Source organism: Typopeltis vanoorti, chromosome 8 (genome assembly GCF_054136105.1).
Source record: "Typopeltis vanoorti isolate ZY-2024b chromosome 8, IOZ_Tvanoo_1.0, whole genome shotgun sequence".
Lineage (NCBI taxonomy): Eukaryota > Metazoa > Arthropoda > Arachnida > Uropygi > Thelyphonidae > Typopeltis > Typopeltis vanoorti.
The window spans coordinates 59,455,461-59,470,692 of NC_143556.1; the positions used below are offsets into that span (position 1 = coordinate 59,455,461).

Here is a 15,232-nt window from a genome sequence, read left to right on the forward strand (position 1 = left end):
ATCCTTATCCACTATCACTCCCAGATCTCTTATTTCCTCTACTTCCAACAATATATTCTCACCAAGCATAAATTCTGCATCCCATCTTTGTTTTCCAAATTTTAAAACCTTACATTTTGCAACATTGAACTCACATCCCCATTTGCTTGCCCAATCACTCAATTTATTCAAGTCTTCTTGCAAGGCCACAACAGCTTCACTACTCTTTATGGTTCGTCCCAACTTTGCATTATCTGCAAACAACTGAATATCTCCATCCAAATCTTCACCAATATCATTAATATACAAGTTAAACAGCAATGGCCCTAAAACAGACCCCTGAGGCACGCCACTAGTAACTTTCCTTTTCCTGGATATCACCCCCCCCCCCCATGCACAACTTTTTGATACCTATCAGATAGCCAGTCTCCAATCCAATGCACCAATCTAATATCTAACCCAAACCACTCTAGTTTTATTATCAACTTATCATGTGGTAATCTGTCAAAAGCCTTTGTAAAATCTAAGTATATTGCTGTGTATCCTTCTCCTCTGTCCATTGAAGCAGTCACCTTATTGTAATAAGTAAGTAGATTAATAAAATATAACCTCCCTTTAGCAAATCCATGCTGTCGAAAGATAATATCATTGTTGACAACCCAATTCGGGATCCTAGTTCTCACAAGCTTTTCCAACAATTAACTACATCACCTGACACACAGATAGGCCTATAGTTTGATGCTTGAGTTTTATCACCTCCTTTATGAAGTGGCACAATCTTGCCCTCCTTCCACTCCTTAGGAACTTGACCGAGTGCAAGACTCATATTAAAAAAAATATGTCAAGGCCGGCATCAACTCCCTGCACATTCCTTCAGAATACGTGGTGATATATATCAAATCCCACAGCCTTATTTACATCTAGTTTGCTCAACTTCCCCATACACCTCTTGCTCACTTACAGTCAGTCTCTCTCTTCCCCATCATCAACTACTTTCAATCTCTCCATGAGACCACATTCACAAGATTGAAAGATCTTTATGAACTGCTCATTAAGTATCTCCACTACACCTTCTGCAACAGCTGTCTTTATTCCATTTTCTCCAATCAATTTCATCCTTCCATAATCATTTTTTCTTTTGCTGGCTACATATCAAAAGAACTCCTTAGGAGTCTTTTTGGCTTAATTAGCTAACTGCTGTTCATACCTCAGTTTATGTGGGTAGCTCACCTTGATTGGTGAGCTACCCTCACCAACCAAGTCACCTGCCTTTCCTGGTCTTTGTAGTCCTCATGGAATTTGTTATTTTCGCTTCTCTTATTCTACCTCCATAATACCCTTTTCTCTGTATCACATACTTAATCTCTTTATTCATCCATTTCACACCTACCTTATTTAACCTTCTCACCCTTGGAATACATTTAGACATTGCATCTACTAGATAGTTTTTGAAAATCCCCCAAGCTGCATTCATCTCTTTTCCAGTTAACTCCTCATTCCATGCTAGACCTGCAAGCTGTCTCCTGAGCTCTTCATATGAAAGAGTGTTTCTCTGATGTTGTCTTAAATAGAATATTAAGTATCTCCACTACACCTTCTGCAACAGCTGTCTTTATTCCATTTTCTCCAATCAATTTCATCCTTTCAACTAATAAAAAGAAATAAAATAAAATAAAATAAAATTTGATTTTATTTTATTTCTTTTATTTATTGTAATTTTATTTTATTTTCACTAGAGATCAGCCAGTAGAATAACCATCAATCAAATAATTGTCTCTTCAGCATACTGTGTGAAATGTAATTTAGCTTGCCTCTGTATATATGTATATACTCCAGATGATGACCTTAATATGAAGGTCAAAATGTCAGGAAATTAAAATAATTATTTATAACATGGTTGTATATATAGTCCATAATTTGTGTAAAATGAAAATTGAACTAATTGTTTTTTAAAAGGTCCCTGAAGATACATTATCTTGATTACTAAATGTCATATATATATATATATATATATATATATATACACGAACTGGCAACACTTGCTGAGAGAAGAATATATTTTTACAGGAAAAAGAATATGATGGATTTAATTTATTCAAAGAAGATAGAAAATATAAGTAGGGTGGAGTAAAAAATTTCTGCTAATGATAATAGAGGAATTAAATCCAACAATAGTAGAAATCTCCAATATGAGTGGAGATATGAGTAATGCTAGAAATAGGTTCAATGTTTTTTGTTATGATATATTGAGGTAAACAGGAAAAAAATATGCAGCTGGATGCAGCTACTACAGGTGAGACTTATCTGTAAGTATTGTAATCTGCATAGTCAGATCAGACTCGTGTGTATGAGGTAAGTTATCATTATGAACTGTTTCATCTATTTGGATACAGACTAGAGGAAGGAATAACAATTCAAGAGGAAGAGAGGTAAAAAAAAACAATTCTTAGAATTACTCAGGGATAAATAGTAAATTATGTTAAGCATGAAATTATATTCTTGTTTCTGTTTCAAGGGAAAGACTCCCTCGAAAAGAACATTGAATCAGTAATAGCATTCTGAGAAACTGTCTGCAAATGAGGTGACCATTATGCTCCATTTAGTGAGACTGATTTTGCCACTGTAATCAATGTAAGAGCACTGATTAACAAGAGTCATATGTGGAACTATAATTCAGGTCATGATAAACAGAGAAGGCAGTTTGGAAGGAGAAACTTTGTGGTAGAGGAATCTAACAGTGCATGGAAATTAGTCTAAGGGTGCCTGAAGGAAGCAATATCTGACCATTTACCACAGTGAAGTAAAGAGATGAATTACACTTTAAAAGAAAGAGCAAAATAAAAAAGGAAATCTTGTGATATTAGAAGAGTTTATATATATATATTATGTTTTTTATTTAATGAACATTTACTATATTTCAGTTGATATGACTGTAGCAGATGCAGGAGTGAAGTCTATAGGAATCTGATCTTCCTTTCCTTTAACAGTTTTATACTAAAATTGGATAGATTAAAATTTCACATAATTCATAAATTTATCGATATCATCATCATCATGATATTGAATTTTTGTTACCATTTTATGCCATATTGTAGATAATCATGCATAAAAATTAATTTAAAAAATTAGACATCTCACTTCCTTTGAAAAATCAAACTCAGTGGATTCCCTTTATGAGGAAAATTCTTTTTATCCATCTGACATAATCTTTTCAAATATTATTCTTATTAACTGTTCTCAAAACCTTTTCATTATTTAGGGAATAAGTTTTCAAGAGAAAAAACAAATCCTTCAAATAACAAAGACATCATTATACCATAAAGGAAAATACACGTGTATTGCAACAAACGTTGCTGGAACAGCAGAAATGGACTATAATTTTGAAGTTTATGGTATGTACTAATGCCAGTTTCACTGAGTATTATAAACAGAATGTTATTATTTTTTGCTACTAGGTGTGCATATTCCTATTTATATATTATGCATTCTCGAAAAAAAAATTTTCTTAACATTTTTTACACAGTTAAACCACAAAATGTGCTACATTGAACCATATAGTATCATCCATTTTACCTCTTCTCTCAGCTGAATGCATTTATTTTAGAATGTAATTTAAGAAATTTAAACTGAAAAAGTGAAATATAGTGTTATTTTGCATTTAAACATGAGATGTGTTCAAATTATGATAAGAGAATTATTATTAACATGTTCTCCATGGAGTCAGCAGACTCGTCATGGGAGTTGCATCAACTGATCACATATTTATAATATTGAACATGAAAGTTTTTAACACTCACTGCATGCAACATATTCTGATGAGATTCCATTTATCCACAATTCTCTACATAAAAAATCCACTCTTCACATCTTCAAGGATGTCACCTAGTTCTTTCCTATTACTTCTCCTATTACCTTCTCTTCTTCTTATAATCCACTCACTAACTTAAAATGTCTCTGTCATATCACCTCATCATAAAATATTTTAAATGTTTTTATTTGTAAAATTTTCGGTTAAGTTTCATAGCTATTATCAATGCAATTATAGGAAAACAAAAAAAGAGAACAACAATTCACTCAAAAGCAAGTGATGTTATGTGCACTGTCGACTGCAGGAATAGCTCCACCTACATGAATAGATATTCATTTTTTTTAATATTATTATTGTTTTGGATAAGGATCAGCTTGTCGGTGAGAGGAGGAGAGTGTGTTGACAGTCAGGCCAATGAAACCTAGACAGTGCGACTGTAAGTGTAAGATACCAGAATTGGGGTGAGAAATTGGATGAAGGAAGACAAGATAGGGCTTCCAATGATCAGGTAGGGAAGCCTGTTGCTTCCAATGAGGCCATTCCTTAATGGCCTTATTGGAAGCAACAGGCTTCCCTACCTGATCATTCAGAGGACCTGAATGATGGAGTAGAGAATTGTGGGAAAGAAAGGGAGAGAAAAAGATATTCTGTTTATACACCAAGTATATAAGTGACAGAGTTTGGGGCCTTGATAAATTTAGTCAGTACACAAATCATTGGCACCAGTGAGTATGTGATTAACAGAAGATGATTTACTGATGCATAGAATGTGGTGGTTTTAGCATTTTTGAAAGGACAAAAAAGATAACTGAGGACAGTACCATCGACAGAGTGTTGCATGGAGGCAGACTGCCTCACGGCATGTCTTAATAAGATCACTCGTTCAGCCATATTGCGGTAGGCATCGTCTCTACTCTAACAATTCCTGTTAGCGTAGCAAGTGTGGAAAGATGTTTTTCCAAACTTAAACTGATTAAAAATTATTTGCAAACAGCGATGACCAAGAAAGATTAGTTGGTCTAGCAACTATATCGATAGAGGCAGACATAGCTTATAATTTCAATTAAGAAGAGCTTATAAACAGTTTTATTGTGTAATATCCCACTAGAGCAAACATTTAATAAATATTATATGTAATTGTTTTGCATTAATGTTTCAATTGTAATAAAAACAAAATAGCAATTTGAGATTTTCTTATATTTTTGTCTTTTAATCCATCTGGGGCGATATTTAATTGTTTGCTTCAGGGTATGATCTAATCTGGGACGGCCTTGACTGAGGAGGAGCATTACTAATGATTTCTCATGATAAAAGGTTAATGGAGTGAAACAGAATTAGAAAAATGATTAAAAGTTGTATTTAATGCTTCCAATATGTCAGTTACAGAGACATTGTCAGAGTACAAAATAAGACTGCAACAACAAAACACACACACACATAAAGGCAGCACAAAAACAACTGAAATGCATGAATGAACGACTAGAGTCCTAACTAGGTGGAACACCCTCTATGGACAACTGTCAGCAGCCTAGGATGTAAACTGGGATCTCAAAATATTAGTGTTCCCCAAATTTTCAAAAGTTTTATGCAGCCATATTTATTTAAATTAGGCTGATTTTTAAGAGCAGCAGCAGATTCTAAATCAATCTCTCTCTCTCTCTCTTCTAAATTTACTCTGGAGCATGATGGTTTTTCAGTTGATTCTGTGAGCTGTATTCAAAGCTTTAAGTAGGTGGGTGACCAAGGTGTCTAGAAAGGCCAGACTATTAGTAGTTTCTTTTTTCCATAGTAAATTGGATTCTAGAATGAAGGCTATTGAGGTGACATAGAAAAGTATATAATGAGTCTGGGCCATGAGACCAAATAGAAAAGCTATCATCCTACATATCTAAACCAGATAGAAGGTTTAAGAGGAGCTGAGTCAAGAGCTTGTTTTTCAAAATCTTCCATAAAAAATTGCAAGGGGGGGATGAGAGGAGAGACCCTATAGAGGTACTCTCTATCTTTTTATGAATTTTGTTCTTCCAAGAGAAATAACCGGAATGGATAACAAAGGAAAATAGGTCAATGATATCAAGTGGAAAAACTTTTTTTAAAAGCAATAAAGTGTCATTGAAGGGAATGTTAGTGAACAGTGAAGTGTTGTCAAAACTCACAAGGATATCAGTATCATTAACAATCATATTTTCAATGGAGCTTTTAAAATGGATAGAATGTTTTATTTTATGAATATTTGATTTTGTAGAATCATAATATAGAGGTCTGTAGGCGGAGCGTCTATAAGAAAGATATCCATTTTCTTATTGTATTCACTGATGTCGAGGATAACGGTAGCACTTTCCTTGTCAGATCTGGTAATGACTATGCTGTTATGTTTATGTAGTTTATTAAAGGCATTGAGTTGCCAGGATGATAGATTTCTTTTGGGAGGTGAAGATCTAGAAAGTGAACTGGTGATGACAAGCCAGATGCTATTAGCTATCTCAGGAGCTAAGTTACGGATACTGCATTCGATGTTGAACATTAGGTCTAGTAACGGTACTCATGGAGGTGTATTGGCAAAACTGTGGCTGAGACTTAGGATGCTAACAACGTTTTGTTAAGCCTTTTTGATGACAAGTTAACTACAGTAAGAAGAGGATGCATTTGAGGAATGGGTTTAGAATTTCAAAAGTTTGTTCTACTTATTGATATGTTTATTTTTTAATTTCAGGAATTCGTTTTGAGCTGAAACTTCTGAAATATTAAACAGAATAGTATAGAGTTTTGTGTTGAGAATCATTGAGAGCTCAGACTGTAACCAGCTGATGGCTATGTTGATAGTAGCAAGAACAGTGTGTGTAGCTGCAATCTGTTCTTGTAGCAGAGCAAAACTGCACATTTGTAGATACAGAGAGCTTTTTGGATTTGAACTTAACTTTTAATTTAACGCAATTGGGTAAAATTCCAGTATCTCGACAAGGGTGTTAGAGCTGGGTTCTTTAATTTTAGAGTGGTAAATGAGTGGAATAAGCTGCCAGAGTCTGTTGTGGGTGCTATGACGGTGAGTGAGTTCAAGGCAAGGTATAATAGACACTGTGAGAATGTCGTATATTTGTGTGGACATGATGTTTACGGCCTCCCTCAATTGGTTGGTGAGAGTAGCTAAAGAGAGGTATGAACAGCAGTTAGCTAATGAAGCTAAAAAGAATCCTAGGGAGTTCTTTCGATATGTAGCCAGCAAAAGAAAGAATGATTATGGAAGGATGACATTGATTGAAGGAAATGGTATAAAGACAGCTGTTGCAGAATGTGTGGTGGAGATACTTAATGAGCAGTTCATAAAGATCTTTCAATCTTGTGAATGTGACTTCATGGAGAGATTAAGAGCTGTTGATGATGGGGAGGAGAGACTGACTGTAAGTGAGCAAGAGGTGTTTGGGGAGTTGAGTAAACTAGATGTAAATAAGGCTGTGGGACTTGATAATATATCACCGCATATTCTGAAGGAATGTGCCAGAGAGTTGACACCTGCCTTGACATATTTTTTTAATACGAGTCTTGCACTTGGTCAAGTCCCTAAAGAGTGGAAGGACGGCAAGATTGTGCCACTTCATAAAGGAGGTGATCGAACTCAAGCATCAAACTATAGGCCTATCTGTGTGTCAGGTGTTGTGGTTAAGTTGTTGGAGAAGCTTGTGAGAACTAGGATCCAGAGTTGGGTTGACAACAATGGTATAATCTTTGATGGACAGCATGGATTTGCTAAAGGGAGGTCGTGTTTTAGTAATCTACTTACTTATTACAATAAAGTGACTGCTTCCTTGGACAGAGGAGAAGGATACACAGTAATATACTTGGATTTCGCAAAAGCTTTAGATAGAGTACCTCATGATAAGTTGACAGTCAAACTAGAGCAGATGGGGTTGGATATTAGATTAGTGCATTGGATTGGAGACTGGCTATCTGATAGGTATCAACAAGTTGTGTATGGGGGTGCAATATCCAGGAAAAGGAAAGTCACTAGTGGAGTGCCTCAGGGATCTGTTTTAGGGCCATTACTATTTAACTTGTATATTAATGATATTGGCGAAGATTTGGATGGAGATATTCAGTTGTTTGCAGATGATGCAAAGTTGGGAAGAACCATAAAGAGTAGTGAAGATGTTGTGGCCTTGCAAGAAGACTTGAATAAATTGAGTGATTGGGCAAGCAAATGGGGGTGTGAGTTCAATGTTGCAAAATGTAAGGTTTTAAAATTTGGAAAACAAAGATGGGATGCAGAATTTATGCTTGGTAAGAATATATTGTTGGAAGTAGAGGAAATAAGAGATCTGGGAGTGATAGTGGATAAGGATCTAAAATTTAGGGGTCACATCGCCAAAATTGTGAAGACAACACAAAGACTTCTGGGAATGATGAGGAGGACACTGACGTGTAGAAGTAGGGAGATTCTTGTTCCATTGTATAAGGCTTTGATTAGGCCACACATGGACTATTGTGCCCAGATTTGGTCACCTGGTTTTCAGAAGGATGAAGAGATGTTGGAAAGGGTCCAAAGGCAACTGACTAAGGTAGTTTCTGACCTCTGGAATGTCGAGTATGAGGAAAGATTGAAAAGATGTAATTTGCAGAGTCTAGTGGAGAGAAGAAAGAGGGGAGATATGATAGAGACCTACAAGTTGGTAAGGGGTTGTTATAGGATCAATGGTGGAGAAGTTCTACAGCGAATAGTGGGAGATCAGGGGAGAACCAGAGGTCATCCGTGGAAACTGTATAAAGAGGTTGTGAGTAGGGGAGTGAGAGGCAGGTTTTTTTCGTGCAGAGTTGCGAATGATTGGAATGCCTTGCCTGAGAGTGTGGTGTCTGCAAGGAGTTTGAATGTGTTTAAGACCCGGTATGATGAGATGTGTGTGAGATAAAAGGACCTCCTAGATGAGTCTTTGACTCCATGAGGTCTTGTTTAATAATAATAATAATAATCTTTTAAGAAAGACCAACCAGTTTAATTGTCTAGCCAATTGAAGTTTTAGCTTACCGTATTGTTTTGCCTTGTGTGCTATATCTTCACTATGAATGATCATTATCCATGTGCTAAAGCTAACTGCTGGGAAAAACTTATGATAAAAGTTAAATGGAGTGAAACAACATTAGGAAATTAATAAAAGTAGTATTTAATGCTTTAGAAAAAGTCCCCCCCCTTGATATCACTGACCTCTTTTTCTTTGATATCCATTCCAGTCATTTCTCTTGGAAAAACAAAATTTATAAACATATAGAAGGTACCTTTAGGGATCTCCCTCTTATCCCCTCCCTTGCAATTTTTTTTTATGGAAGAATTTGAAAAACAAGCTCTTGACTCAGCCTCCCTCCCTCTCAAACCTGTCTTGTTGCTATATGTAGATGTCTTTTCTATTTGATCTCATGGCCAAGACTCATTATATACTTTTCTATGTCACCTTAATAGCCTTCATCCTAGAATCCAGTTTACTATGGAAAAGGAAACTAATAATAGTCTGACCTTTCTAGACACCTTGGTAACCTGCCTAATGGTAACCAGTCCTTTTCAGTTTATAGGAAACCCACACACACACACACATTCACAAAATTTCCTATCATTTCCCCCTCTCAGCTATATCATGTCATAAAAACACTAACTCAAAGACTTTATAACCTTCGTTCCAGTGAGACTTCTCTTGCAACAGAATTCAATCATATACACCACATTTTTCCCTCTTATGGATACAGTTCCCACATTATGAAAAAAAATAATAATAAAACTCCATTTCTTTATCTACTCCACTAAAGACAAATCCCCCCCCCCTCTCTGTTCCCGGTGTATATATTGAGTTTCTTGTTCCTACAAGTTGACCTACTATGGAGAGACAGGAAGATACATGCCATCCAAATGGAAGAACGTAAAAAATACATCTGCAGTCATGACTATGGTCAATCTGGCCTTACAGATCATGCATTGGATACAGCTCACAGAATCAATTGGAAAAAGACCATCATGATCCACCACAGTAAATTTAGAAAAGAAACACTATTTTGAGAATCTGCTGCTACTGCTCTTAAAATTCAGCCTAATTTCAATAAATATGGTTGCATAAAACTTCCGAAAATTTGGGAAATACTAATATTTTGAGATTCCAGTGTACATCCTATGCATATAAAGGTGTCTATAGAAGGTACCCCATCTAGTTAGGACTCTAGTCTTTCATTTACATGTTTTAGTTAGTTTTGTACTGCCTTTGTGCGTCTGTTACAAGTCTATATTTTTTACTCCCTTACGATGTCTCCGTAACTGAGATGAAATATTGGAAGCATTAAATACAGGCAGCTCTTGATTTACACCAGTTCAATTTAATCCGATTCACAATAACGTCGTTACCTACGCGTGCTTTCTTACTGTTGTGTGGTTGACTGAGAAACGATGCTAGCAGGCACTCTAATGTTTAAGTCTTTACCGAGTTACTACGACGTATATGTATCAAACCTAGTTTTAATGTTGAATCTACCTAATTGTTCTATTTAATTTTTTAACGTACATACATATTTAAATGGATAAAGTACGTAATTACATACCATGTCTGATAATAGAAGTGCAGAAAAATTAGCAGAACTTGGTGTTAAGAAGGCGTGGAAATCAATCACACTTGAAAAGAAGATCTAAAGGGTTTCTATAGGATTAATTCAGAGGATATTTTTGAGATCAGGACTGGTGGTGGTGGGAGAACTAGGGGACATCTATGGAAGCTGGGCAAGAGTGTGGTTAGAAGGGTGTTAGAGCTGGGTTCTTTAATTTTAGAGTGGTAAATGAGTGGAATAAGCTGCCAGAGTCTGTTGTGGGTGCTATGACGGTGAGTGAGTTCAAGGCAAGGTATAATAGACACTGTGAGAATGTCGTATATTTGTGTGGACATGATGTTTACGGCCTCCCTCGATGAGTCTAAGGATGCATGGAGTCGCCCGTAATAATAATAATAATAAAAAAAAGATGGAGGTGATTCGAAGAATGGAAGATGGACAGACACATGCTAATGTCTGTAGAAGTATGAACTTATCTCCATCGACTGTTACTACAATTATGAAAAATGCAGATAGAATAAAACAGTCTGTGCAACAATCTATGGCAGCACTAAATGTAAAACATGTACGTTATAGCAGTGGTAAACTTCATGAAAAAATGAAAAAATTATTATCATTATGGGTGGATGATGAATCAGAAAAACATTCCTCTGATGCAGACTGTTATAACTGAGAAAACAAAAACAATTTTTGAGGATGTTAAAAAGACAGATAGAGGCGAAGAAACAATTTTACAATTTTAGGAAGCAAAGGTTGGCTAATGAGATTTAAGTCTCAAAGTAAGTGCCACAGTGTCAGATTATGCGGTGAGGTGGCAAGTGCAGATGTTGCTGTAGTGGCTGCTTTTCCTAAAGAATTTCAAGACTGTGTAGAACAAGGAAGTTATCCTCCTGATCTCATTTTTAATGTTGATGAGACTGGGCTCTACTGGAAAAAATTGCCATCACATACCTTCATTTCCTGTGAAGAACGTTTCGCTCAAGGTTTTAAAGCTGCAAAAGATAGACTTACGCTTTTGTTGGGTGCAAATGTCTCCGGAACCTTGAAGCTTAAATCAATGTTGGTGTACACTTCACAGACCCCATGCACCTTCAAGGGTCTAAAAGCCATGATGGAAATGGAACAAGAAAGCTTGGGTTACACAAGACGTTTTTATAGATTGGTACACAAATTATTTTTGTCCTACCGTGCTTCGCTTCTGTAAAGAAAATGATTTGCCAGCCAAGGCATTGCTTCTCTTGGATGATGCCCCTGGACATCTTCAAAACCTTGCTGAAGTAAGAACACCATAGGATGTCAAGGTTGTTTACTTGCTCCCAAACACAACATCGCTTTTGCAGCCGATGGATCAGCGGATTATATCAATCTTCAAACCCTATTACCTCCGTATAACATTTATGGAAATGGTAAGAGTCTTGGACACTTCAGGAAAAACTATTAAAGACTATTGGCAGTCATTCGATATTTTGAAGGGCATTAACAACATCGCAGAAGCTTGGAATGATATGTCAGCAAAGTGCTTAAAAGGAGCATGGCGAAACCTCTTCCAGCATTTATGCATGACTGAGGAATTAGAGCAAGAAGAGAATGTTATTGAAGATGTTACCAAGCTTGCACGAGAGGTGGGATTGTACGATATTACTGCTGAAGATGTGACAGAAGTCTTAGAGAGCCATGATAAACTGCTTTCCAATGAAGACTTAAAGAATTAGCCGAACAATTAAGTCAACATCCAAAGGAGGAGAAAGAAAACGAAGAAGGTCCTCCGAGAGATATGAAAACGGCCGATTTAGAGCGTTTCCTTGCAATCATAGAGATATTGACTGATGAACTCTGCGAAATGGACCATGATTAGGAACGGAGTGCAAATGTAAAATGGAATGTAATCGCATCTATTCAACCTTACACCGAACTCCTTAAAGAAAGAAAAAGAAAATCTAGGCAGTTAACACTGGATACTTTTTTTTAAAAAAAAGTGCAGGTGATCTGAAACTGGGAACTTCAACATAGAAATATGTAATATCTTTTCGAAGTTTCATATTTTTTGTATATAATTTCGTTTTTTTTTTTCGTTATTAATAATTTTATTTTAACAAATATATATGTATGTATTATCAAAGCTTTAAATATAATAATGTTACACATACTTCATGTGCATATTTTTTGACTGTGCGGAACATAACTTCATACCTCCCAATAAAATTGGGTTTGTTTTATGCCGATTCAGTTTATGCCCGTTTTTTCAGGAACAGAACTGCAGCATAAACTGAGGGCTGCATGTACTAGTTTTAATTGTTTCCTAGTGCTATTTCACTCCATTAAACTTTCATCATGAGTTTTTCCCACTGCTTAAGCAGGCTAATTATTTCAAAAAAGATCATCATCATGGACTAATGATTTCAGAAGAGTTGCACCCTCTCAATGTGGAACAAGAAAGCACTAATGATACTGGCTTTGAGGCCATTTGGTTAAAGTTGAGGCAAGCACAAATTTTGGATAATTAGTGGGGTATTGCTACAAGCCATGAATGCAGAGGGAGATGATTCTGAAATTTCTGAAATATTCAAACGAATGATACTAGTGAGCATCCGTAGGATGATAATAATGGGTGAGTTTAACTAGGGAAACATTGACTGGATGCAGGAAGTAACATGTATTGGTAAGAATATTGAATTCCTTTAGCTACTTTAGGAACAACTATCTTATGTAACATGCAGCTGAAGCAATACATGGGATTTGAGTATTAGATGCAATAATAGCATCTCGTAGTGATAAAAGATGTTTCGCCATGATGCCACTAATTGGGTGAAAATGATCATGTGGTTTGATATTGAGAGTGGCTAGGCATGCATAAGTTTCATGGAACAAGAGAAACGTGCAGAGTTACAGAACTATGATAAATTAAGGAAACAGATTAGTGATGTGCAGTGGTGTATTCAGTTAAAGGGTAGAGAAATCAGCAATGCCTGGGACTTGGTCCAGAATAAATTACTTATGGCAACGTCAGATTGTGTTCCTAAGGTTCAGAGGATAAATAAAGTAGGAGTAAAAATGGATGAATTATGAAATTATGCAGGAGCTTTTGAGAAACTGGATGTTATAAAGGAGATATAAAAAACAGGGTATCCCTCAGCAGTATGAGAAGTATAAGGTGCAGCCTAGGAAGGTGGTGTGTATTGAGGAAAGAGAAATTGTCATATGAAAGGAAAATGGCTGAAGCAGTAAAGCTAAATGCTAGGGAATTCCACAGTTGTTTTGCTTTTAAAAGAAAGGTGAATATGGAAGATTAGCTTTTGAGTCCTATCTGTTGAAGATATAGTGAAAATGTTTAATGAGTATTTTGTTATTGTATTTCATGTAGAGGGGGCTAAGAGTAATGTAGAATAGCAATAGAAAGGAAGACTGAAGACACTTCAAGAATGGGAAATGTTAAGAACATTAAGTAACCTTGATGTTAATAAGGCTACTGGATAGATATCATGCTGTATATTATGGGAATGTGTGAAAGAGTTGATAGTACCCTTGGATTTGTGTTCGACAGAAGTCTGGTAACAGAAACAATCCCAAAAGAGAGGAAAGAAGGATAAAATAGTGCCACTATATAAGGGAGAATCCAAGTCAGTAGTTTCAAGCTGTAGGCTAGTGTGTGTGTGTGTGTGTGTGTGTGTGTGTGTGTGTGTGTGTGTGTGTGTGTGTGTGTGTAAAAACAGATGTAGTGCTATAGGTGTTAGATACAGAATACAAACTGGTTAGATGCAGAATACAAACCTGTATTGATGAGAGTGGAAGTCTTTTCAGAGAGCAGTATGGATGTGTTAAAGGGAAGTTACAGAGAAGATGCTTATAAAGTGAATTATCTGGATTTTGCTAAATTTTATCAAGTACCACATGATAAACTACTGTTGAAATTGAGGACGAAGATCAATAGTAATTGAATAGCCTGGTTTCAGGAATGGTTGGCTGATGTGACCAGTGAGTTGTGTATGATGGTCCAGTGTCTGCCTGAGCTTTGTACTGCTATTAGAAGGCAAAACTAGATCATGAGAATAAATTAGCTGAGCAGATGAAAGGAGATACCAAAAGTGCTTTTCCTATGCAGCAAATAAAAGGAAGAATGATTTGATGGTAGCAAGCTGAGAGAAGTAGACCTAATAGCTTGGATACTAAGTGAACAATATTCAGGAATTTAGCATCCAAGAGAGGATATTACTGTAACAGATGTAACAGGAACCGATGTGACTCTAATGAATTCAAAGTACTTAAAATATTTGCAGGTTTGGTTGGCTGAGTGGTTAGCATACTCATTCTCCAACCATCTGGCTGTAGGTTCAAATAATTCTGTGAGCATGGATGTTTGTGATTGTCAACAAGATTGATTTAACAAAATATCTCTCACCTAAAGACAAATATCATCACTCAGCACAAACCCATAATCCCATTCATTGGAAACCTGAAGTTGCTTGAAAAGTTACATGTTTGGTCTCTAGCATAGGGTTTCAAGCATTAAAAAATACAAAAAATATATAAAATTCATGAAAAAAAATCCATTGCTTGCCTGCAGTACTAATGTACTAATAGTTTACAAAAAAACCTTTCATGAATATAAGTCACATAAAAAATTGCAGAATCTCAATGCAAAGTAGATAAATGGGTTATCATCACATGTATTATGGGAATATGTAAAGGAATTCACATTGCTTTTGACTAGGCTGTATAACATAAGTCTTAGCTTTGAGGGAAAGAAGGACAAAATAGTTCTGTTGCATAAATGTAGGCCAATCAGTATCTCGGGAGTAGTGATGTATTGGAAAGGTTGATCAAAGACAGAATTCAGGAACGTATGGATCTGAATATGAATTTCCTGTACAAGGGGTT

The 15,232-nt window shown here is 36.0% G+C and overlaps 1 protein-coding gene across 1 annotated transcript in view; it reads left to right on the forward strand.

Moving 5' to 3' along the window:
- LOC150104025 (hemicentin-1-like) overlaps positions 1 to 15,232 on the forward strand; it is a 427,367-nt gene that overhangs the window by 188,405 nt on the left and 223,730 nt on the right. Inside the window, exon 8 of the mRNA XM_090396384.1 lies at positions 3,239 to 3,371. Coding sequence (XP_090252510.1) covers positions 3,239 to 3,371 — 133 coding nt within the window. The remainder of the gene's footprint in view (positions 1 to 3,238; positions 3,372 to 15,232) is intronic.